Below are 26,146 nucleotides of genomic sequence, written 5' to 3'. Positions count from 1 at the left end.
TGCTCATGTTCAAGTGCAAAGTCTGAACACTTACACATCCTTTTTTTGTTGCTCCTCAGATGATTCTAACTGGAGCTCTGGCTCTACCCCTGTAACTTTGCTTGTGAATGTTTTGTGCTAATGGAGTCCATTTTTACCACCAAAAAGAAAAAAGTCTATTCTTACCATAATTAAGAGCTTCTGGTGCCGTCCATTTAATAGGAATCTGCTTTAAGCCAGAAGATGAATACACTCCACCATCCTCTTGACGAGACATTCCAAAGTCACTGATTTTCAGAACATTATTTTCACCTACCAGACAGTTTCTTGCAGCAAGATCCCTAGGTTACAATAAGACATAGAAAACACCTATTAAAACAAATTGAAAGCCGCTTTCACACTTATGACTGACTTACATGCTTCGCAATTTTACATTTGCAATGTATTCATAATGAGGTTAAGAATGCTTGCAATTTACTAGTCTTTCCCATCTTTTCTGTCATAGGTAAAAATCATCCACAAGAACATTTGCATATGGAATAGGCCACATACTAATCTCTAGGCACCACATATATTATTTCTATTTAAATAGAAAAACACTGATTCTAGGGTTAAGAGAGAAAAATCACAGAGGAGAGACTAAGCAGACTTGGCATTATTTCTCCTTTGACTGGCTTTCCTAGAGCGGCACTAACAGAACTTTCTGTGACAATGGCATATGCTGTCTGGCATGACCTGTGCTGCTCAGGAGGTAGCCATTGGCCATGTGTGACTATTGAACACGTGGAATGTGGCTGGTGTGATGGGAAACTGAAATTTTAAATTTTCTTTACTTTCAGTTAGTTAATTTAAATAGCTGCATGTGGCTTGTAGCTGCTAAGTAGCCTTTGGCAGTGTAGCCCTAGAATTTCCCAAAGGTTGGAGAATGGCTGAGGTGCCAAAGAGTCCAGCAACGTTTTTTTTCTTTTGCATCTGGGATGTGCAAAACCCTACGTGATGATCTGCCCTGTCTCTCTCTTTCTCAACTTGTCTTGTTCCAGTCTCTCCATAATTTGCTATATTCCAGCCATATTCATCTTCTTTTTGTCCCCAAACATAGGACAAATCCCCTAAACATAGCAAGCTTATTTCTATTGTAAGGCTTTGCACTTAGCTATTCCCTTTGCCTGGGGTGCTCTCCTTCTAGGCTTTTGCATAGCTGGCTCCTCTTCATTCATTCTTAGCTCAAACTGCTATACTTCCGAACCTCCCCTGCAGCTAGCTGTGGCCATAATATAAATACTGGCCAATGAGATATAAGAAGAGTTGTCTAGAATTTTTAGAAGTTTCTTTAAAAGAAAGGGGAAGTACCATAACATTTCTCTCCTCAGAGAACTCTACCTTGACTACCCTTAACTAATAGGAAAGATAGCAGTGAACAAAACAGACCAAGTACTCTCATTCTAGTGGGGAAGACATTCAATAATCAAATTCATATATGTACATATAAATGTTTATATATAGAAAATATGGATAAAGTATATGAGCATGCACACACACAAAGAATATCAGGTCAAATGATGTTGAGTGTTAAGAAGAAAAAGAGTTGTATAAAGGGAAAAAGATTTACAAGCAGGAATCCTATTTTAGATAGGTTGTTAGGATAGGTCTCTTTTTTTTTTTTTTGCGGTACACGGGACTCTCACTGTTGTGGCCTCTCCCATGCAGAGCACAGACTCTGGACGCGCAGGCTCAGCGGCCATGGCTCACAGGCCCAGCCGCTCTGTGGCATGTGGGATCTTCCCGGACCAGGGCACGAACCTGTGTCCCCTGCATCGGCAGGCGGACTCTCAACCACTGTGCCACCAGGGAAGCCCAAAAGGTCTCTTTGATAATGTGATAGTTGATCAAAGACCTGAAGGAAGTTAAGGAACAAGCCATGGGGATATCTAGGTGAAGAGCGTTCAAGGTAGAAGGAATAGTAGATACAAAGGCCCTAAAATTGGTTCATGCTTGGTATATTCAAGGAACATCAAGGAAGCCAGCAGAGCTGGAAGGGAATGAGTGAGGGAGAGAATAGCAGTTTTAATCAGAGTTAGCCAGGACCAAATAATATATGGCCTTTTAATAGTAGGCTCCTTGGCTTTTTATTCAGCTAGGAGGTAACCAGAGAGTTCTGCACACAGGAATGACATAATGTGACTTATTTTTTGAAGGATTACATGTTACTATGTGGAGAATGGACTGGCAAAACAGAAAGACCAGTAAGCAGACTATTTCAGAAGTCTAGCAGAGGTGACAATAGCCTACACTAAGATGAAAGTGGTGGAGGTGATCAGAAGCTATCAGATTTAGAATATATTTAGAAAGTATGAATACAATCAGTAGGGTTTGCTGGTAGACTGGATGTGGAGTAGGAGAGAAAAAGAGTCATGGATGACCCAAGATATTTTTGCCTAAGCAACTGGAAGATTGGAGCTGACAGTGGAACTGGGGGAAGAACAAGATTCACAGAGTGTGGCAGAGACAGCCAGTTGCCCCCTAATGTCCATTTCCTCTTCTGTTTTAGTAAAAGTACTCCATAATTTCGAGGATTGAAGAAAGAAGGCTAAGAAGGAGCAGCAAGTGAGCAGGAGGGAAAACAACAGAGGGGCTGGTGTCCTGGAAGCCAAGTGAGGAAAGCTTTTCAAGGGGGAATAGAAATTAACTGTCATCTACTACTGAGAAGATAAGAAAGATGAGGACTATGAACTGGCCATTAGATTTGAAAACATGGAATTTAATGAGACACTGACAAGAGCAATCTCAGAGGAGTGGTGGATACAACAGCATGAGTGGAGTGTGTTCAAAGAGAATGAGAAAAAGAAGTGGAGACAGTGAGTTTAGACACCCTTCTGAGTAAATTTGCTATAAAGGGGTACAGAGAAATGGGGAGGCAACTAGAGGGGGTTTCAGGTCAAAGGAGTTTTTTAATATGGGGGCTGTTACATGTATTTATGCAGACAGGAATAATACTGTATAGAGGGTAAAACTAATGCAGGAAGGGAAAGGTGACAATGGCAGGTGTGAAGCCCTTGAAAAGAGGTGATGGTATCCATCTGTGCTCTTCAGAGCTGTATCCCCAATGCCCAGAATAGTACTTGGCACATAGTAGGTGCTTAATAAATGTTTGTTGAATGAATACATATATATTGTCTTATCCTAGCAGTGAAGGCGGGTCGTCTATTCTATACTTTCTTTTGTAATTCTTTTCCCCTGAGGAACAATCAACAACTTGTTTCTCTTTCAGCTGAGATGGTTTTACATATTTACTTTTCAAATGCACCCCTATATGTCAAACATGACTCAAGCCTTCTAAAAAAATAAAGTCTAATTTATAGGATTGGTCTTGTAACATAGGAAGTACCTTGAGCAACTGACTTATATCAGTAGTTGACTGGTAATGATGATATTTCCTCAGGGAGTTAAATTAGCCTTTTATGTTTTAGTAGGAACCTTGGGTGATAGTACCTAAACACATTCAGAAAGGAATGTGACAATTTCTACCTTACTAATTTGCTAAGATTGGCTTTATTCATCAGATCGAAGTTTCACAATGGAGAACCTTAGAAGAAGCCCAAGGTTAAAATTAAATCTTTGACTTGCTTGCCAGCACCCACTGGAACAGTGAGGGACTCTGGTTTGTTGCTAGACAAAGTGAGTGATACTGAAATGCTGGTCCATCTTAATCTGTAGGAAGGAACTATATTATATGTGCTCAGGAACACCAAGTCCTACCTATGGCAGAGATGACCAGAATAAACAATAGCTTTGCCACTTATTTGAGTGGCCTTGGTTAATCTTCATTTTAGGCATCTAAAAAACACAGCCTAGCTGGGTTAAAGGGGCTAATGGTTGTAAAGTGCTAGTATGCAATATATGATTCAAAATAAGTCTTAAAAAAGCTATTACTGCTGCTGCTGCTGCTGCTGCTACTACTACTACTACTACTACTGCAAGAGGACCTGGAACAGTGAGATACAGTTTGTGACCTGCAGTATTTGCAGATGATACGATTTTTATTTTTACACAGAAAATCTCAAGGAATTTATGTAACAAGAACTAATAAACAAATTTAGCAAAGTTGCAAGGTAAAAGGTTAATATTAAAAAATATTCTTGCATGATAGCAGCAAACAATTGGAAAATAAATTCCATTTACAGTAATGCCAATAAAACAAGTACCTAAAAATAAGACAATCAAGTTTTTTACACTCACAACTATAAAACTTGACTGAGAAAAAAATAATAAATAAAAGGAAAGACAGTCCATGCTCATGAAGTGGAAGTCAATATTGCTAAGATGGCCAAATTAACCTATAGATTTAATGCACTCTCAGTCATTCTAGCAGACATCTTTGTAAAATTAATTAGACAAGCTAATTTTAAAGGCCATATATGAGAAACCAACAGCTAACATCATTCCCAATGGTGAAAAACTGAAAGCATTTCCTCTAAGATCAGAACAAGACAAGGATGTCCACTCTTGCCACCTTTATTCAACATAGTTTTGGAAGTTTTAGCCATGGCAATCAATCAGAGAAGGGAAAGAAATAAAAGGAATCCAAATCAGAAAAGAAGTAGTAAAACTGTCACTGCAGGTGACATGATACTATACATAGAAAATCCTAAAGACACTACCAGAAAACTACTAGAGTTCATCAATGAGTTTGATAAAGTTGCAGATACAAAATTAATACGCAGAAATTCTCTTGCATTCCTATACACTAACAAACAATGAAAGATCAGAAAGAGAAATTAAGGAAACAATCCCATTTACTGTTGCAACAAAAAGAATAAAATACCTAGCAATAAACATACGTAAGGAGGCAAAAGACCTGTACTCAGACAACAATAAGATGCTGATGAAAGAAATCAAAGATGACAGAAATAGATGGAGAGATACACCATGGTCTTGGATTGGAGGAATCAATATTGTTAAAATGAATATACCACCCAAGGTAATGTACAGATTCAGTGCAATACCTATCAAATTACCAATGGCATTTTTCACAGAACTAGAACAAAAAATTTTACAATTTGTATGGAAACACAAAAGACCCCGAATAGCCAAAGCAATCCTGAGAAAGAAAAACGGAGCTGGAGGAATCAGGCTCCCTGACTTCAGACTATACTACAAAGCTACAGTTTGGTACTGGCACAAAAACAGAAATACAGATCAATGGAACAGGATAGAAAGCCCAGAAATAAACTCATGCACCTATGGTCAACTAATCTATGACAAAGAATGCAAGAATATACAATGGAGAAAAGACAGTCTCTTCAATAAGTGGTGCTGGGAAAACTGCACAGCTACATGTAAAAGAATGAAATTAGAACATTCTCTAATACTGTACACAAAAGTAAACTCAAAATGGATTAAGGACCTAAATATAAGACCAGACACTATAAAACTCTTAGAGGAAAACATAGGCAGAACATTCTCTGACATAAATCACAGCAATATCTTTTTTGATCCACCTCCTAAAGTAATGAAAATAAAAACAAAAATAAACAAATGGGACCTAATGAAACTGAAAAGCTTTTGCACAGCAAAGGAAACAATAAAATGAAAAGACAACCCACAGAATGGGAGAAAATATTTGCAAACGAAGCAACAAGGGATTAATCTCCAAAATATACAAACAGCTCATGCACCTCGATCCCTAAAATAAAAACCAAACAACCCAGTCAAGAAATGGGCAGAAAGCTGGTTTGGGGGTGTTGAATTCCCTTAGCTTTTGCTTGTCTGTAAAGCTTTTGATTTCTCCATTGAATCTGAATGAGACTCTTGCTGGGGAGAGTATTCTTGGTTGTAGGTTTTTTCCCTTTTGTATACGTATAACTGATTCACTTTGCCATACAGCAGAAACTAACACAACATTGAAAATCAACTATACTCCAATAAAAATTAATTAAAAAAAGGGTGGAAGATCTAAATAGACATTTCTCCAAGGAAGGCATACAGATGGCCAGGATGCACACTGAAAGATGCTCAACATCACTAATCATTAGAGAAATGCAAATCAAAACTACAATGAGGTATCACCTCACACCTGCCAGAATGGCCATCATCAAAAAGTCTACAAGCAATAAATGCTGGAGAGGGTGTGGAGAAAAGGGAACCCTCCTACACTGTAATGGGAATGTAAATTGGTATAGCCACTGTGGAGAACAGTATGAAGGTTCCTCAGAAAACTAAAAATAGAGCTACCATATGATCCAGCAATCCCACTCCTGGGCATATAGCCAGAGAAAACTGTAATTTAAAAAGATACATGCACCCCAAAGTTCATAGCAGCACTATTAACAATAGCCAAGACACAGAAGCAACCTAAATGTCCATTGACAGAGGAATGGATAAAGAAGATGTGGTACATATATACAATGGAATAGTACTCAGCCATAAACAAAAAAATGAAATAATGTCATTTGCAGCAACATGGATGGACCCAGAGATTGTCATTCTGACTGAAGTCAGTCAGATAAAGACAAATATGATATCACTTATATGTGGAATGTAAAAAAAATGGTACAAATGAACTTATTTACAAAACAGAAATAGAGTCATAGTTGTAGAAAACAAACTTATGGTTACCAGGGGAGAAAGGGGCAGGGGAGGGATGTTGTGAGAGATTGGGAGATTGGGACTGTAATATACACACTACTATATATAAAATAGATAACTAATAAGGACCTACTGTATAGCACAGGGAACTCTCCTCAATACTTTGTAATGACCTATATGGGAAAAGAATCTTAAAAAGTGTGGATATATGTATGTGTATAACTGATTCACTTTGCTGTACACCTGAAACTAACACAACACTGTAAATCAACTGTGCTGCAATAAAAATTTAAAAAAAATAAATTGGACATGGACATGTAAAGGTTCTAGAATAAAGTAATTTTAAGAAAGAAGTATAAAGTTGAATGACTTACCTAACCTGATGCTAAATCTCACTATAAAGTTATTGTTATTAATACAGTTAAGTAAAGGAAAATAAGATATTATAGATCAGTGGAACAGAATAGAGGGTCCAGAAATAGATCACATACCTATGGTCAACTGATTGTGACAGAAGTACAATGGCACCGCAGGGCACACCTCCTCAGAGCCAAATGCCATTACTCTTGGTCAGAATGAGCTTTTATTCAGTGCAGCATTTTAGTCATTTACAGGATTGCAGTGTTAGTACTTTCCTCAGAATACTACCTATGCTTTACAACTACATACACTTCTGTTGTAACTATCTTCACTGCAGTGCCAGCTTAGTGTTTGTCCTCTGAAATGACGCTTACAGTTCTATGAGGGACCAAACTAAAACTAATGTAGCGGTATCTTCAATTCAATGTAAATAACGTTTCAGTAACATTTACGGAAAACTTTACTTTCTTTGGGTGGCAGTAAGTTCAAGTGCATGGAAATGGTATCTTTTGGGCATACTCTATGAATTAAAACCTTAGGCCTTCAGGCAGTAAGCATGCCCTGCATACTCACAGTTTGCCTAGTATTCTAAAAAGAATGAAAGGAGATAGGAACGACAGATATGGTCTCTGGGCTGAGAAGCTGACAATCTAATTTGGGAGGTAAGGTAGACACGCCTCTGCCCCTTCTCTCCTCTCCATTCCTTTCTTTATTAAGCTCACGGTTGCCCAGCCCCGGGACAGACACTCTAGGAGACCGCTCATGCTCCCTGCCTCTTCACACATGAAACTGCCAGAGAACAAGTCAGTATGAGCCAGTGTGTTACCAACTGCAAATCCTACAGGAATTCAGAGAGGAGAAGTCTCATAACAGGCTGGTATGGTCATTCACAGGAGGTGTCGGAGATAGCTGTATCTCACCATGTGCAGAGGAATATCACAGTGAATGCTGCTGGCAGCCGAAAGGATAGGGAAATGTTCCACTTATGTCTGCTGAGTAATCTTATTTGAAGACTCCAACTTCTGAGTGTATACCAGGGATGTCTTACAAGTTGTACATAATATGAGACAGGCTAATTAAGAACAGAGGACAGTTACAGGAAATCCAACGCCAGCAGGCAATGGAGATGAGCACATTTTCTTTGTTCTCTGGAAATTACAACAGTGCACATCTTGCTCTGTGGTGATGTTGCCTCTCAGGGCAAATACTGTGGTAAACCAGGAACAACCAGGAGGTTGGGCCAATGTTCTCCTTTACCGGCTGCTTTATCCCAAACGTCACTTACTACTTGCAGCTAAGAGTCCCCCAAGTCAAGATTTATCCCTCACATAGGAAAGGAGTTAGAGAAATATTTGCTTCTTTTCCCACTGGGTCTGGATAATACTGAGCCACAAGTAACTATCAGCACTTAGGAGGAGAAAAGCTCTTTAAGGCCCTGAGATTTCCTCATTCTAACACATGGCATAAAGCCAACAACCCAGGGGTGGGGGAGAAATGAAGCAGACTTCATCTGCCTTATTATGTTCTGCTAAAGAACAGAATTCTCATATCTTATTACTGCACAACATCTATAACTGATTGATAGCGGAAGCACATTTTGGGGGCATTTAGAGGAGTAGTTAAAAGCATCAATTTTGAAACATTACACATTTACTAGCTCTTGGACCTTTAGAAATTTACTTATGCTTAGCCTCAGTTTTCTCATCTGTAAAGTAGGAATAATAATAGTATCTACCCAAGACTGTTGTGAAAATCACGTAAACTGCTTAGCAGAGTAATTGGAAAATAGCCACACAGATATAAAACTTCACATTTACCACAGTAAAACTTGAATTTTAGCCACAGAAACCATGTGTTGGAGAATCACTGCCTTTTCCCCATTTCTAATTGGAATATTTGACTTTTTCTATTTATATAAATATAAAAGCCGTTCAAGTTAGTGCTCCTAACAACGATTTATATAGTATTTACTACTTGTCAGGCATGTAAGCTCCTTTCATAAACGTCACCTAATTCTTCTAATTAACTGTATTTATGATCTTCATTTTTATAGATGAAACTCACGCCCAGAGAGTGAAGTGACTGCCTAAGGTTACACAGCCCACAAGGGGGTGAGGTGGGGAGAAGCAGGAATTGGACCCCAGCAGCCCAGCCTCAGAGTCTGACATTTTAGCCACCTGTTATCATGCCTCTCAACACATTTTGTAATTCTCTTTCGGAATGTAATCCAATTACATACCACTTAATCTACAGCCAATGGCTACAATTTCTGAATTTTAAACAACAAAAGGGTTAAAATTGGTTACCTTTAAGGAAAGAAGTGACACTTCAAACTCTCTCCCCTCTCAAAAGTGAAAAAAAAAACCCCAAAATAATCTATATAATAAGCACATGAAAAACCCATTTTCTGAAGAAGCCAAGAGTCACTAACTGCTTTAAAACAATATACATGATTGATTGTTTTGATGGAAAGAGAGTAGGATTGCCTGTTTCTTGTTGGAAAATTTTGCACATGATAACAGAAACAGAACTATAAACCGTCTGACAGAGCACACCAGCAAATGGAGGTGGGGCAAGATGGCGTAACTTTGGCAACAGAGCTGGCACCTAGGGGACGGTTTTATACCAGCCGATACTAAAGCCACTATTTAGCTGACAGCGATGGGATCAGAGATTAGACAAAAAAGAGAAGACCAGCCAGATCCTTCTGCCAATCACACGTTGCTTATTTCCACTTCAGAATCTACCTTATCTTTCCTTTGAATAAAGTACATGTAAATGTGAAAAGCTCTCTCCATTTCTTGTTTTCAGTTGCACCTGTGACTTCACTCCCAGTTTTCCACTGGTCACGTTGTTCCTCACCACCTCTCTCTCTTCCCTTCGCAACTTCCTCCATCACACTTCATACCTCTCGCTTGGTGAGCTCTGTGCCCAGTGTTAATGGGGCACTTATTTCCAAAAGCACAGGCCCCAAAGGAAGCCCCAGCTGCAACACTGTGAAAATTAGCCCCATTATTAAACAACTGTGCTTTTCCTGTTCCTTTGAAAAATTGTTGAGCGTCACAGACTTCTGGGAGGTTGGAAGGAAAGTGCTGCTTCTGTGAATGCAGTAAGCAGACCATGTGTGGAGGGAAGGTCAGAGTGTAATTTAGGCCTTTTTGCTCGGGGCTGGCCCAGTGCCCTGGGAGTTTATATGGTGAGAGCCAAGGGACTCCTCAAATCCCTGTCTTGCTGCCCGCCAGGACACTTAGAATCCTCAAGATCTGAGCCCCTTCATTTACTTAAAGCCTCTGCAAAAATGAGAATATGTTACCTGTGGGGAGGGAGGCATGTATTACCTTTTACTCACATTTTGCCATAAATTATTCCAAGAGATAATTGAATCGATATCATACAAAATCTTAAAGATGATAGGGCAGGCATGTTCTGACAGTGAGAAGAAAGAAAAGGTAAAATCGAGTAACGAGAACTGGCTGAGGAGGGCCGGCCTGGGCAGGGTGTACAGCAGGCTCTTAGGGGAAAGTCAATCAGGGCACTGGGTGAATATGAGTGTGATGGGACTTTGGCTGTGGGCAAAATGCAGCTACAACTTCTAAAAAAGCTGTCTAGGGCTAGCTCTAGTGTATTTATTCTAAACCAGGTGACTCTCTTTCTCAACAGCAAAGAAGATCACCACTGGAGGCTTAGCTGCCTCAACCACTGAATCTACTTATACTGGAGTAATGCTCCACTGGGCTGCATTCTGTAGAGAAACAGAGGCCTTTGGTGATCTCCTCTAATGAGGCTGCTGCCTGAGAGCTGGGGCATGAAACAATTAAGTCCTTGCCTGACAGAGCTGGCTGCATGAGAACCACTTATGGAAGCTCCTGGAAGTCATCTGCCTTTACTTACAATGGACATGTTCAGAACATATAGACATGCTTACTTCTTTTGGCTCTTTCATCTCCTTCCCTTGGGCAACAAGATAATTCCAGTTGGCCATGCACAAGTACAGGCTCTGCATATTCTTTTATTTAGCTTATAAATCAATTCCTGGATAGTTAGGTAAAGAAAGGGGACTCATACTAAATATGGATATTGAAAAAAATTCAGAACCAAACACATAGTGATAATACTTGCTTCAGTCCTCAACTTACCTGAAAAACCCAAGGAGAACTTTCTTTGTATTTAACTACTGTGATTAATCTGGATGGTTTATAGTTTTATAAAGCTCTATTTGTATGGTCAGAAATAAATATCTCTCATTTACCATTTTCTGCTATCACCTGAGGGCCACATTGTGAAATTAGATACCTAGAGAGCACTACAGATTTTAAATAAATTTTGATCTAATGTTGAATCTATTAATAAAAAGAGTGTGGCCAACAGGAACTGGGGCATGGTGGGCGGGGAGGAGGACAAATTAAAAAACATTGATGGCAAGTAAATGTTTAAATCTCTTTCATTCACAGAAATGTATCAAATCCCAATGGGTAATTCAACAACAAAACAGAGCTGTCTTAAGCATGCACATTAAAGGCCAACAGCTGTCGTGAGGCTGCAATAAAATGTGTTGCAAGGACTTGCCTCCAAAGTTAGCCTCAGTACTAATGGCAAGAGCCTCTACTCCTAAAAGACTTCCGGAAGGGAGATTTAAGAAATATCCAACCACTCCTATTCTGAGAGTATGAGAAATGAGAACAAAAGCCACTTGCCTGGGTGACTAATGATACAACCTACAAAGTTACACTTGGATGCGGTAAGCTACTCTGAGCAACAGGTAGAAAAAAGTGACAAAATCACTCCTTACTAAAGAGTCATCAAGATAATAGCAACCATTTGTTGAGTGTTTTATATGTGTCAGGTACAGGTTTAGATCTTTTTCAAATAACTGATTTTTGATTAATACTCAACTTCATGCATACTAATCTGAACATCAGATACATTTCAGATTTTTCCAGAAGCAATAATGAAAGCATCTCCACTGTTGGGAGTTCTGGACAAGGGGCTGGAGACTTGAGTTCTCACCAGTGTTTTCCTTAACAAGATGTGTAAATGAGTACATCACACATCATTTTCCTGGACCTTGGAAATGAGAGCACCAGTTCTTGACTTTTTTTGAGCATAAGGGTTCCCGCATAATATCCAACAGTTTTATGATTCCTTTGTACCACATCTACCCTGATGTGAGAGGTGTATGTTTTATAATGGCTGACAGAGAAAATACAATATAATGGAAAGGCTACTAGGGATTCAAAGATGTTTTGAAACAAATTTGTATTAATCACAACAGTAAAATAGTACTGCATATAGTTATATACAAATACATTATTCTGTCTCAATGCTTGATGTACACTTGGAACACTTGAATAAGTTGGAGGAACCAGTGGTCCATGGTCCACCACTTGGTGGCCAGCACATGGTCCTTTCAACTAACATTCTGTAAGCTCTAGGTTAAAGGCATTGTCTTACTGTAACTGGCTGGATGAATCTAGCCACACAGTGATGCTAGATGATCCTGATGAAGAGTTTTCCACCTTTCTATCGCAAGAGTGAATGCCAACAGCTGATGAATGGAAGTAAAGCTGGGAGGGTAAGTTACAAGTTACAAGCTATGACCAAGGAAATACATTTCTCAACCCTGTAAGAATAAGAGTGACAATTTATTTAGCACCTAGTATGTGTCAGGCATGATACCAGGAGCTTAACCTATTATCCCTAACCCCTATTTTAAGTGTAATTATCTCTATTACACCGATAAAGAAACTGAGGCTCAGAGATTAAATAACTTGCTCAAGAAAATATAGCTGATAAGTGGCTGAGTAGGGAATCTGTCTTGTTCCAAAGCCTGTGTGTTTTCAGTATTCTACAATGCTGAGTATTCTGGTTCCTTTGAACTGCTGTTCATTTTTATCTTGACAAAACTTATACAGTAAATCCCCTACATACGAACCTTCACGCCACTTTCAAAGATGTGAATGTATTATAAACCTATTACAGTACAGTACTATATAGCTGATCGTGTTAGTTGGGTACCTAGGCTAACTCTGTTGGACTTAAGAACAAATTGGACTTATGAATATGCTCTCAGAACGGAATTTGTTCGTATGTAGGGGACTTACTGTACTCTGCAATCTCTGAGTAGATAGATTTCTGCCATTTTGTTCCTGAGACTTGACTTCTTTTCTACTTAAGTTTGATGAAATAGAGCCCCTGATCAGTGCTTAGGCTCTAGAATATATACTATATTGAGAGGACTAAAGTAAACATTATTTTTTCTATTCTGTTTTCTATTTTATTTTTCTACCCTGTATAAAGGCACATAACAATTCCTCCAAAACCATTTGTTGTTTATACTTTCACTATATGATACACATACACTGCGCCTCAATTAGGACATAAAAGGCACATAAAGAGGAGAGCAACTGTGTAATCTGTGATGCACAAGGTGCCACAATGAGTTTCAAGATCATTTAAATTTTTAAGGTCTGCAAAATGTTCAGTTACTAATGAACAAACACACTCTAATTATGATGGAATGCACCTAGATTTAGATACTGAATGATCCGCAGATGGTTAACCCTTTGCAGGATAATAATCTCTATGCAAGGGATGCCACAGACTTTGCACTTTGCTGAGAGGGTCAATAATGGATTATGTCTTCCAAATGCCCTGCCCCTTAATTCTTCCAACCAGACAGAGCTACTTGGTCAAGCTGCACGTTTGCTTCTGGTCTGGTGATGCTTAGTAGATTCTTAGGCCATACTCTTAGCCAAGTAGGAAGATGTCCGTGTCTGGCATGCTAACACAAAAAGTGTCTTTAGAACAGTTTGAGCCTTTATGTACAGAGGGAAAATATCTAATCACATTTACTGTGGCACCAGTATCCTGCTCATGGAAAACACTTTTCAGTATTTATAGGAATTCAAGAGAAGTAATGACTTTCTTCCATGTATCTCAACAGTTCTTTCCTTACCTCCAATATACATTCTTTTAAAATGAAATTTTCATTATTCCCATTTCAATGTCTAATATTGTTTTCTAGGTTTATGATGTGATATCCCAGGTGACTTTATTATAAATTTCCCTTCAGTCCTATGATTGCTTTCAGCATATGAAATCCAAATAGGAGAGCCAAAGTTATGAATAAGGTCTAAGCCAAAATTATGAATAAGGTCTATTATAATAATTCATTTTTATCTTGAAACAAAGATTTGAAATTCAATTTATTTTCTGTCTCTCTATATTTTCTTTCCATAGTCAGGAGAGCTTGCTTTATCTTCACTCATTTTTAATTCTATATTATGTTTGATAAGACTGTTTTTGTGGTATTACATTAAGACTTGATTTCATATATATGTAACTATTTTTCTCTTGTACTTCTACAAGATAAAAGTTTTTTAAAATGTTCACCAAATGTCCTTCTATGATTAATGATTATTTGTTCTGTGATTCTTTGATGTAGTCCACACAAAATCTGCATTTTGTATTCATGAAGGATTACCTGTCTGAGCAAATATTAACTTTGCATACACATGTGTCCTTTTGGTCTCTTACCAACTTGTAGACCCCAATTACATAAAACAGAAGTGTCTGAAAGACTCAAAGTGGACAAAATAATAATTTATATAAATGTAAAGCCTATCATGCCTAAAGGATTCCACATATTTTTGCAAATTACAGTCATCTCCAAACTAACAGAGGAAAATGTGGCAGTTGCTTTAACAACATTCAGGACAGTGTACAGCAATGGGAGCAAATCAAAGTGGCTATCCCTGGATCTTGGTGAAATTACATGTAAAATAATCACCTAGGTGGAAACAACTAGGACACAGGATTTTTAAATTCCATGAAATACCGAATTGTTCCTTTAGTGCCATCAATTGAATCTTAGCTGACATTAGGTAATAGTTGAGCCTGTTAGATTATTCAAAGTATTTTTAAAGCAAAGGAATTAGGGGCTACATTTGCAAACAGACTTTCCTTACTAAGATCTTGTTAGTTTGGCACAAATGGCCATTAGTCTGACATTAAATGCATGCCACAAGACAAATGTATATCTTAGACTATGAGGCCCAACATTTTTTATAACAATGATGGTAGAGAAAAGAGATGAAATAATTTCTGGTTTTTTGACCTGGGAACTGATTAAGGAAACTACTAAGTCTCTATTACACAGATGAGTTTCTAGGTTCTAAGAACCTGGCATTGTATAGTTACCGTTTGATACACACAAAAACTCTTGCTACTTTACATCAAAAAGACATACTTGTAATTTACTTTGTACTTTTAAAAGTACTATTCCATTAATCTTAGAATCTAGCTGTAAAAAGTACACAAAACAGAGTATCCACACATGCATTGTATGTACATCTCAACCAATCAGCCCACCATTGGTTCAACTTCTCTTTATTAAGGCCTTAATAGGTACTGGCTTCTCTGCTATGTGCTGCAGGTAAAGATAAACCTAATTCCTTCTCTCAGGGAATTAAATATTACAAGAAGAAATAGCTATGCTAGTACATACATTACAATATTAGAAATTACAAGTTTGAAAATTAGGAGTGGGCTCTCAGAGACAGATGTGGTATGAAAACTATGGCCACAATATTTTGTACTTCTCCATCCCTTGTATCTAGGCTAACTTGTGACTTCAATGGGCAGACGTGGCAGAAGTAATATTATAAAGTGCTGGAGTGTAGACCTCAGGAGGCCTTGCAGCATCCACTTTTGTCTTCCTGGAACAGTCCTGACACCATGTAAAAAAGCACGGGTGAGAAACCATATATATAGAGAGAGTACCACCCTACAGTAAGCAGGAAGGCCCAGCCATGTGAGTGAAGCTATATTAAACCCTCCGGCCCTAGTCAAGCTACTAGATGTATGTGACCCCGGGGATAAAAGCAGAAAACCATTCAGCTGAGCCCAGGCCAAACTGTTGACCTGAACTGATGAAACAAAAATAAATAAGAAATGGTTGTTGTTTTAAGCCACTATGTTGGGGGTAGTAGTTGATGTAGCAATAGATAATTGGAACAGCAAGCTTATCAACAGCATTGAGAATGAAAGTTCAACAGTGAGGATGGGTAGGGCAGAGTTGGGGGCAAGAGACCAAAGAAAAATTGTCACTGTTCATGAAAGGTCTGAATCTGCTACCTGCTTCTTTCTTATCCATACCTAATAGAGAATTGCTGCAGGCACCTTCTTATTGGTGCAATAATTTCTCTTCACTTGGCTTCTGATCCTCAGCTTTGAACTTGTTTTCTCATCTAAGTTTTTATGGGCCACATAGCTTTCATGGGCTGAATTTTCCCTTTCAGGCTTTTTGCACTAATGACTGCCAGGCTATTTGACTAGTATCTCTTCTAGACATTGCTTCTTTGTGTCCAGAAAATGATGTTCCCAGAGGGCTCCACCTGGTCCCAAGCTTCTGTACTACCAACCACTTTTAACATGATATAATGAGAAGAAAAATAAATTTATGCTATCTGGCACATGGAAGCCAGTTAATTTAGAGATAAACTTCTCTGAGATGCTTTGAGGGAATTTTGCTATCAGATTAGAACAAATCAGAGTAAGTGATATGGATAATGTTGCCCCTGAGTCATCAATAAAGGTGAACAATTATGGGGAATACCTGATATCAGAAAGTAGAAAAATGTGTTAGGCAGTTATAATTATTTCCATAAAAGATTTAAAATTGACAAAGAGAAGGCCAAGTGATAAAATAAATTGATTTGATTCCCTCAAAAATATGTATTTTGCACTTACTATTTGCCAGGCACTCTTTTAGGCAAAATGGTGACAAGACACACAAAAATTCATGTCCTTATGGAACTTACATTCCTTTGATACAAACTAGGTAAATGGTGCATTATCAAATATGATACATCTAAAAGAATTACTCAAGGACATATTCGATATAATATAAAAAGGGAATCCATAAAAGAGAAAGAAGTAGTGAGCAAAAAACAGCAGGAGCAAAGACATGAGTGACACTATTATGTCTAAATAATTGTTGATCCATTCTGTTAAAAAAAATCCTATATGTCTTCAACATGCTAAATGGAAGGGAGGAAGTGGGAGGGAGTGGGACGAACTGTGCTAAGGGCATCAGCCTGCTCCCACCAGAAGAGAAGAGGATTAGAATGTAAAAAAGATCAGGTGTAAGAAGCGCATGCTAACAAACAAAAGCAGTTGTGGCAATACTGCCATCAGAAAGCAGAATGGAGGAAAAAAGAGCATCAATAAGAATAAAACGAACTATATTTCTAAAAAAGTAGAATTCACCAAAATGATACATGTTAATGATACTAAATGGGGCATGCAGCAAACAGTGAAAACAACAGGAAATCTAGACATATCATGAGTTAAGGGTAAAAACAAAAGCAGCATAATTTAATATAGACATAGAACTGGTTTAGAAGGGGTCAATGTATAAACATGGAATAGACGAAGTGTCAGCAGTATCAGCAGAGATGGAGTGAGACAGGATAAGAAGCAATTATCAAACAGGGACCAGAGGACCTGCTTTCCAAGCAAACAGCAACTTAAACACTGGTAAAGGAAAATGGAGGCCACCTTGGAGTATTTTAATAATACTATCACTAATGGAAGAGAGGGCATTCAAATTCAATCCATGCGGAAACAATCAGAGTAATTATGGAATCCCACACTATACCAGTATGCGGTCTGACTATTAAACAGGAATGATGTCATTTTGTAGAGAAGTTGTGCCTGTTTCACCGCTTGGCTTATTTGAAGCAAGGCTGATTGGGGGCTCTGGGAGCACCTTATTGGGAGCAAATCTATCTTTGAGAAAGAATGGGCAAATCTTCTACTAGGTCTTTACAGCTATAATCTCAGAACCAATTATTATTATTATTTTTAAAGCTAATAACTAGCTTAGGTTTTCTGCAGTTTAGTTCTTCTGGTGACTGATTCTATTAATACAGTAATAGGCAAAACAACCATTATGCAGACATTGATTTTATTTTCTGAATGTTTCTATAATCCATTATATTAGCTGGAGAAGAGACATGTAAATCTCATCAAATTGCCATGTGCTAAATAAAGTTATTGTCTAAAGTCATACCAGGCACCCAAACTATTCTATAAAGGTTTTTTTGGTTTTCATATTCTAGATTATATCTATGTCAGATTATCAAAGAATATACTAAGTGGCAGTCATGTTTTAAAATGAATGTTGAATATTTTCTTTAAAATTGAATTTTATGTACTAAAAATAATTTTGTTCTTTTTTTCTGATAGTAGTGGAAGAGCAGATGTTTATTTTTATACCAATATCCAAACATTTTTCCTCTAAAATTTGCCTTACCAAAGTTCTCTCCAATAATAATAACAAAGAATTCTACTCATACTGAATGGTTCAGGAAGATGATTCATGATAAAGAAAAGTCTTCCTGTTCCAAAGGATATGTGGCAGAAAGATAAAGACCACACTCAAAGAAAGGATCATTATTTACTAAAAACTCAAAAGCATCTATTGGGTTTAATAAAAGGCCAATAGTGTACAAGAGAGTGACAGTCAGTGGATAAACATTTTAGTCAACAATGTAATTAAGAAAAATAAGAAAATACTGTAGAAAGTGGGTCCAAATTATTTAGCAGATGAAATAGCAGAATTTCTGTCCAGAGGAATTTTTAGGATGTTAGCATATAGAGAGATGACAGGATCTCTTTTCTGGGAATGTTTAAGAAAGGGTAAGATGACTGATTCAGCAAACATTTCCTGGGCACCAAATATGTAGCAAGTATTGTGCAGTGTTGGAAAAAAACAGGTTCTGTCCTTAAGGAGTTTATCCAGTGGTAGTAACAAGCGATCTTGTAGGAGAGACAGTAGAGGTCTACAGAGGGCATGATGGGCACAGAAGCGGAAGGAGGTAGGAGAAGGATGCTCAGAAATGCTTCAGGCTTGAAGAGAGCCTTGCTAATGATTACATGTTTGCTGGGGCAATTAGCTAGACATAAAAACTATGTTTGACATAACCCAGGAAAAAAAACTCTCAATCTTATCCTTACATAGAGGATCAACTAAATAACTTCCAGTGCTATCAAATTAATGTCATGGAATTCTCTGAACTTTGCACTAAGTTCTAGCCGAATTTAAATATTTGTTGTCTAAAACCTTAAAAGGGTTATTTCAAGCCCTACACATGTCTGAAACTTCACATTTCACCAGGCAAACAAATAAAAAAATTTTGACATTTTTTTCTAAAGGACAGCATGAAAGAGGTAAGTATAAGACATCTAAGGAAATATTCTTAGAAATGTTACTAAAAAGTCAGAGGAAAAGGAAAAGGTAGACAATTAAAAGGGGATTCCCAATGTATTTTGACCTCCAGGAAGAGATGAGATAGGAATGAAACTGGGAGTCCCCAGAAAAGGCAATAGGATATATTCTGACCAGAAGGTGTGCAAAGCCAGAAACAGGCAGATAAGGAAGTAAAGAACCAAATGGGAAGAGTGAGAATGGTCCCAAATCAGCACAAACAAGAGGCGGGCACGGTGCAGGTCTTAGATGTGAAAGCAAGAACTAAACTATAAAACTTTCAGAGGGACTTCCCTGGCAGTCCAGTAGTTAAGACTCTGTGCTTCCAATGCAGGGGGCGTGAGTTCAATCCCGGGCTGGGAACTAAGATCCCACATGCTGTGCCGTGTGGCCAAATAAATAAATAAATAAATAATTTTTTAATGCTAAAAAAATTTTTTTAGAAAGAAAAACATAGGAGAAAATCTTTGTCACCTTGATTACAAAGGAGTTCTTAGATATGTTACCAAAAGCATGATGCGTAAAAGGAGAAAGTGATGGATTAACGTTCATTAAAATTAGCAACTTCTCTTGAAAAGAAAAACAAGGACAAGCCACATCTTGAGAGAAAAAATTTATAAAATTTCTGTCTGATAAAGGACTTGTTTCCAAAAAATATAACAAACGTTTACAACTTAAAAACAGGACAAAAGCCTGATTTAAAAAAATGGGCAAGAGATTTGAACAGACACTTCACAGAAGAAGGCATATGAATGGCAAATAAGTACGTGAAAAGAAACTCAGTATCATTAGTCATTAGGAAAGTAAAATAAAAATTAAACCCATAATGAGATAGCACTATATTCCCACTAGAAAAACTAAAAAAAGATTAACAGTAACAAGTGTTAGTTATTGTAGGGAGAAAGTGCAACTCTCATACCTAGTTGGTGGGCATGCAAAACGGAACAGAACTTGAAATACAGTTTGGCAGTTTCTTATATATTTTTTTCCATGCAATCCAGCCATTCAGCTTCTAGATATTTACTCAAGAAAAACAAAAACATATATTCACACACAGACACATATGAATATTCACAGCAACTTTGTTCATAATAGGCCCCAAGTGGAAATAATCCATATGTCCATCAAACTGGTGACTGGAAAAACAAACTGTAGTATAAAATGGACTACTACTCAGAATTTAAAAGGAAAAAACTATATGCAACAACATGGATGGATTTCAAAAGCATTATGTTTTTAGTGAAAAAAGCTAGAACAAAAGGCTAGTATATGCTAAATAGTTCCACTTACCTGAAATTTTAGGAAATTATAAACTATAAACTATAGGGATAGAAACAGATTAGTGGTTGCCAGGGCCAGGGGTAGGAGAAGGGGACTGACTACAAAGTGGTACAGGGAACTTTGGGGGGTGATGGAAGTGCAGTGCTGCTTACGAGGACTGTACACATTGGGTAAAACTCATCAGACTGCACCCTTAAAATAAGTGCATTTTCTTGTATTTAAACTATATCACAATAAAGATAATTAAAAATATGTAAGGCATCTGAAGATTCTTACAAATATATTTCATCATTATAAAGTTAATGGTATTATTAATAAAGAACTTGGGATAGCATGTTACTTTGGGATTTCTTTACATGGGATTTCAAAATAATTTAGGGACCACGTAGTCAAATAATTTATTCTTAAGTTAAACCAAGCAAATAAAATTATTAAAATACTTTCTCTCTTTAGTCTGTGAAGATGCTTCTGCGAATAAATTTTCTGCTTTCTTTACGATCTTGGCGAGAGTTTTGTTCAGTCATTTTCACAGGAACGGTACCCTTGTAACCAGTGTTTGTTAGTGAAGGGGTATTTGTCTAATGCTGAACAGCTAATTGTCTTTATGGCACTTATATTTTCTATTGTGGTCTTTTTTTGTAAAATAGTCAAACGAAAATTCAATAAATAATCTTCATATCACTTTATTTTAAGGAGATTATCCCATAAAAAAAGGGGTTGTTTGCATTAATACCCAAATGAAATCCCTTTATTTTCCTTTAAGGGCTTATAATGCCAAACTCTTACCAAAGAAACTAAACACTACAACTCATAACTTAGAGATTGAGTTATACTATTAAGTGTTACATAACTCATAATTTATCTATTTTTTATATTTCATATTTTTAAAAAGACACTAACAGTACAAAAAGGACTTGAGAGCAAGGCATTCCTGAAACAGTACATACTTTTTTTAGACCAAACATTTAATAAAGTCTTTCAAGACTTTTATGGCCTCAAAATTTAGAAGTTTAAAAATACTAATTACAAAGCATCCTAGAGAAAGTATTAGAAAAGGATAATTAAACAAATAATGGACATTTTGCAAACAGTGAAGCTGAAAGTAGAATACATTCACTGTATCAGTGTTACACTGTACATGAAGCAATTGGTCCTATTTTTAATCTTTTGCATTTACTTTGCTCGTGACTGCTGCACTTGGTGTTTCTGTATGACAGTTTCCCCAAAGCCTTTAGTGTATGCTGAAGAGACAGAATTTGAAAAAGGTAATCATGTTCAGAGTGGGGAAAAAACAAAATAATACATCAAGGTATGGTTTTCCCCCAAATTCCCATATGCCGCATCCATTAGCCTATCAGAGAGAGTTAAGGTACTGAGGTCTATTTTTAGCTTAAATTCAGAATCTAGATAGAAAAATTCTCAGAATGTTTTTATCGAGTCACACAATTGGTCTGGTCCCAAAGGTTTGTCTCTCCCTTTATCTATGACTCAGACAGTTGACATTTTGCTTACAAAAAGAAACTCAAGGATGCCAAGTTATATCTACTCTTCATTTTAAAATGAGACAGAATAAAATTAAAGGTAATAGAAATGAAAACAAAATATCAAGACAGAGAGAAGGAACTAGGATTTTGATGTATTAATTTACTTAGTACAGGGAACTAAAATTTAACAGCTCTAGGTATGAATACCTGAAGTAAGGAAGAAATTTTATATGATTGCCTAGTATTTTGCATACCAAGTTATGACTGGAAGCTTCCGTAATAGGATTTTTCTTCTCATGAAACATTTACAAAGAATCTTTGCAATTATGTCTGTAATAGTCCTTCAAGAAAAGTTATTAGGATACCAATAAAGAAAGGAGATGGGAGAAAACTGACTGAACCAGTTCTGCATTTAGGAAGCAGCAGGGCTACCTGGTGGACAGGATGCTCATGAATCTCTTCTCAGCCCTGTCATTTGATTCATCACTGTTTCTTCCCATGTGGTCTGAAGACAAAACAATCAGTATCACTGAGTCTGGTTTATGACTGAATCCCTAAGGGATACCTGTATAGCTCCACAGGCTAACTTTAAATTTTAGGGGGAGAAATCTATATAAGATGCCTTATTTCTTAGAGTATTATATCTGAAAATAGTAAGCATGAATGGCATTCCAATTTATCACAAAATATTTATTTGATTTGAGACAGAAAGATATCTTGGGTTCGTTTTCTTTCCTCTCAGCAGATGCTCTTACAAGATTCAAGTTGGGACAAAAAAAAAAAAAAAAGATGCAGTCCTTTTCTTTGTTACTTTAATAACCATCGCTAGGAAAATAGAATTCCAATAGCCAGGTAAATTAAAACTAGTTAATGGCCTGTTATCAGCATGGATGATCTGCTTTGTAGATTATTGCAGTCACATTCTATTTTTGTTCAGAGCCACTAGGAGAGGCTTCAGGACAGTGGGCTGGGACTATTCACAGGCTCTAGTCCGTGACTCTGCATTCATAATTTGACCTTCAAATGTCACTGAAGTTTGTTTCCAAACAAAAGTGCTTTCTTTTGGCACCTGTCTATCTCAGCTATAATCCCTGTATCTCATTTTGGTGAACAGGATTCTTCTGACACTTTATAAAAATCCCTCCACCACTGACTATACACCACATTCTACATTATATGCTTCTTAACAATTATTGTCCTAGTGTCTTATAAATTAGCTTTTATTTTATATTTTTCTTGACTACATGTAATGTCTCCCTAGTAAGATTTTATGTTCTTTAAAGAAATGATCTGAAGAACCTAGGGGCAGGACAGGAATAAAGATGCAGACGTAGAGAATGGACTTGAGGACACCAGGAGGGGGAAGGGTAAGCTGGGACAAAGTGAGAGAGTGGCATGGACATATATACACTACCAAACGTAAAATAGATAGCTGGTGGGAAGCAGCCGCATAGCACAGGGAGATCAGCTCAGTGCTTTGTGACCACCTAGAGGGGTGGGATAGGGAGGGTGGGAGGGAGACGCAAGAAGGAGGCGATATGGGGATATATGTGTATGTATAGCTGATTCTCTTTTTTATAATGCAGAAACTAAAACACCATCGTAAAGCAGTTATACTCTAATAAAGATGTTAAAAAAAAAGAAATGAACTATCCTTCTTTGAATTCCCATAAGCATTCATACATTCATTCATTCAAGTAGTGATCTCTGTTCATACTGCCAGCCAGTTACTGTGGGAGCTGTAGCAAATAATTAAAATATAAGGTAAAATATGGTATATTATTATATGAGAAGACCAAAAATGGTAGTAGAAAGAAGGTAAAGATTATTTCTAATTGGTAGATGACAGAAGAATCTAAGATGGAAATAATTAGTTGAGCCCCTTGAAGGAAGAGTAGGGTTTAAAAAATTATTTAAAAAGTTGAAAATATCATCAATCATTTTGTTTCCTACTGTGAAAGCACCACATGTTTACTGTTAGGAAAAAATGGAAAATACAGTGGGCTGAAAAGGGGGGAAAAAAGAGCAGCCATTATCCAACGAGCCAGAGATAATGACTGTTCATACCATGTTGAATATACCTAAAGTCCTTTGTTCTGCATGTGCATTTCTTAAAAATGCAATTAAACTAACCATACTGTATTATATCATGTTTGTTTTACCTATTAATATATTAAATAACCTTTTCACAATATTTATCCCACAAAATTATTTTTAATGACTTTATATTGTATGGCTATATCATTTTTGAGATATTTTAACTTTTTAGGATGAAAAGCCTTTTAACCAGGTAAGATATGAAAGGGAAGGGAGACAGAAGGAAAGGAAGATTATTCTAAGCAGAAGATACAACCTAAACAAAGACTTAGAAATGGGAAAGAGGGAACAGTGAGTACTTGGGTTTCTGAGGACGATCATGAGGCCTGAAGCCCATGAAGACTGGCTTTAGACTCTGAATGTTATCAGAAGGCAATGTTGAACCACTGAAGATTTCTCAGGAGAGGTATCATGGACAGAGCTGAGTTTTACGAGAATATTGAAGCAAGAGTAGATGGTGGATTGAGGGAGAGAATAGAGGCCATAATTCTAGGAGGAGATTAATTCTTAAGTGAAGCATTCTCCCTGCCATAATTTTTTTCCAATTCATTTATTTCACAGACTCCCAGATTCTTTATATAAAATACAGACTACTTTTTAAAAATCATTTTTTTCTTCTAACTCAGATGTTCCCTCCCTCTTCATCTAGCTAAATCCTACTCATTCTTCAAATTCTAACTTAAGCACCGTTACCTTTGGGAAGTCTTTCCTGATTGTGTACCATAGCACAGTTCATTGTGTATCTCACTGAATGCTAATCACAGATTTACTTGTCTGACTCTGTCTTAAATGTCAGCTCTGTGCAGAGCCTCTGATGAGAGCCTGGCACCTCAACGCTCAGGTACACACCACCCAGTAGTTCTCGATACATGTTTGCTGAATAAATGCATGAAAATTCCCAACTTCCCAAGTCCCCGATATTCAAATGTTACTTAAATTGAGAAGTTAAATAGGGAGTTCTGGGTAAGCAAACTAAAATCTACAATTTTAGAAATAATGAAATTCCACAAAAATGGAGAAGCACTAAGGAAAATAAGTCGATTATTTTTGGAGCTTATTCTCACAATAGGAAATCTATCAAAGTTAACAGCACTGGAGTGCAGAGGCCGACTCGTTAAGGGACTGCTTGAAATGCTCAATATCAGAAAAAGAATATCAGAACTCATTGCCAGTGATCAAATAAAATCACTAGCAGTGTATATGCTCACAGAAAAGTCCAACAAGAAGATAAATGGGTTAAAAAAATTATAGTTCAGGCACGAGAAGTCAAGGGGAATAGAATTTAGAACAGTGGAAATTTTACAGCATTCCCCTGTTGCTGATCGCAGCACTAAATTTCATTTTAAAGTGTTTTCATAGAAATAGTCACTAAGAAAATCTGTGTAACACCGAACTGCCAGCAGATTTAAAAACACAACAGTACCTCTTGGGAGATAATAAAGACTTGATTCAATCTAATTGTGTATATATTTCGATTCACTGAAAAATAGTAAGTCCACAGGCTTGACTGGCTTGTGGAGACAGGAAGACGCTATACCCAGCTTCCAAACAATGTGACCAGTATGAAGTCCACATAACTTACTGGTTTTCAAAAAATACTGTGATATTTTGGGTTAAATGGCCTGTGAGAAATAAGTGGTCGCAGTTTAGCACAGTTTACTTCCTATTAGCCTGTTCGCCTCCTCTTCTCTGATTCTTTTCATTAGCATCTGAACGTAAAAACCTTACCCTCCATCCCACACCCCACTTCCTGTCACTTTGTTGACCATGCTCTTGCCTCCTTGTGGCAACTGGCTATGGACACTCGAAGGCCTTCCTGTTCTTGGCCTCGCACTTGACATTACTGCCTCTTTGAAACTCTCCCTTTGGCTTCTGAGACACCAGGCCACCTTCAATGATACCCTCCTGATCTCTTCTGCCCACGAAACCCTTCAACATCAATGTTCCCCCAGGTTTGGTCCCGGGTGCTTTTCTTCTCAGTCTAGAGGCTCTCTCTGGATGGTTTCACACACTGCTCCAACTCTAATGATCATCTATGTTCTCATGACTCCTAAACCTTTATGTCTACCCTGGATCCCTCCTTTGTTCC

At 37.4% G+C, this 26,146-nt stretch overlaps 1 protein-coding gene across 5 annotated transcripts in view; it reads right to left on the bottom strand.

The window, feature by feature from the left end:
• The window catches only part of FER (FER tyrosine kinase), a 470,473-nt gene that overhangs the window by 27,756 nt on the left and 416,571 nt on the right, over positions 1–26,146 (bottom strand). For all 5 annotated transcript variants that reach the window (XM_060093231.1, XM_060093230.1, XM_060093228.1 and 2 more), the window contains one exon: positions 166–320. In XM_060093231.1, coding sequence (XP_059949214.1) covers positions 166–320 — 155 coding nt within the window. The remainder of the gene's footprint in view (positions 1–165; positions 321–26,146) is intronic.

The sequence above is a fragment of the Mesoplodon densirostris genome, chromosome 3 (assembly GCF_025265405.1).
Source record: "Mesoplodon densirostris isolate mMesDen1 chromosome 3, mMesDen1 primary haplotype, whole genome shotgun sequence".
In the NCBI taxonomy this organism is placed as follows: Eukaryota; Metazoa; Chordata; class Mammalia; order Artiodactyla; family Ziphiidae; genus Mesoplodon; species Mesoplodon densirostris.
The sequence above is the reverse complement of the archived record's forward strand: the minus strand, read 5'-3'. Positions and strand labels throughout refer to the sequence as shown.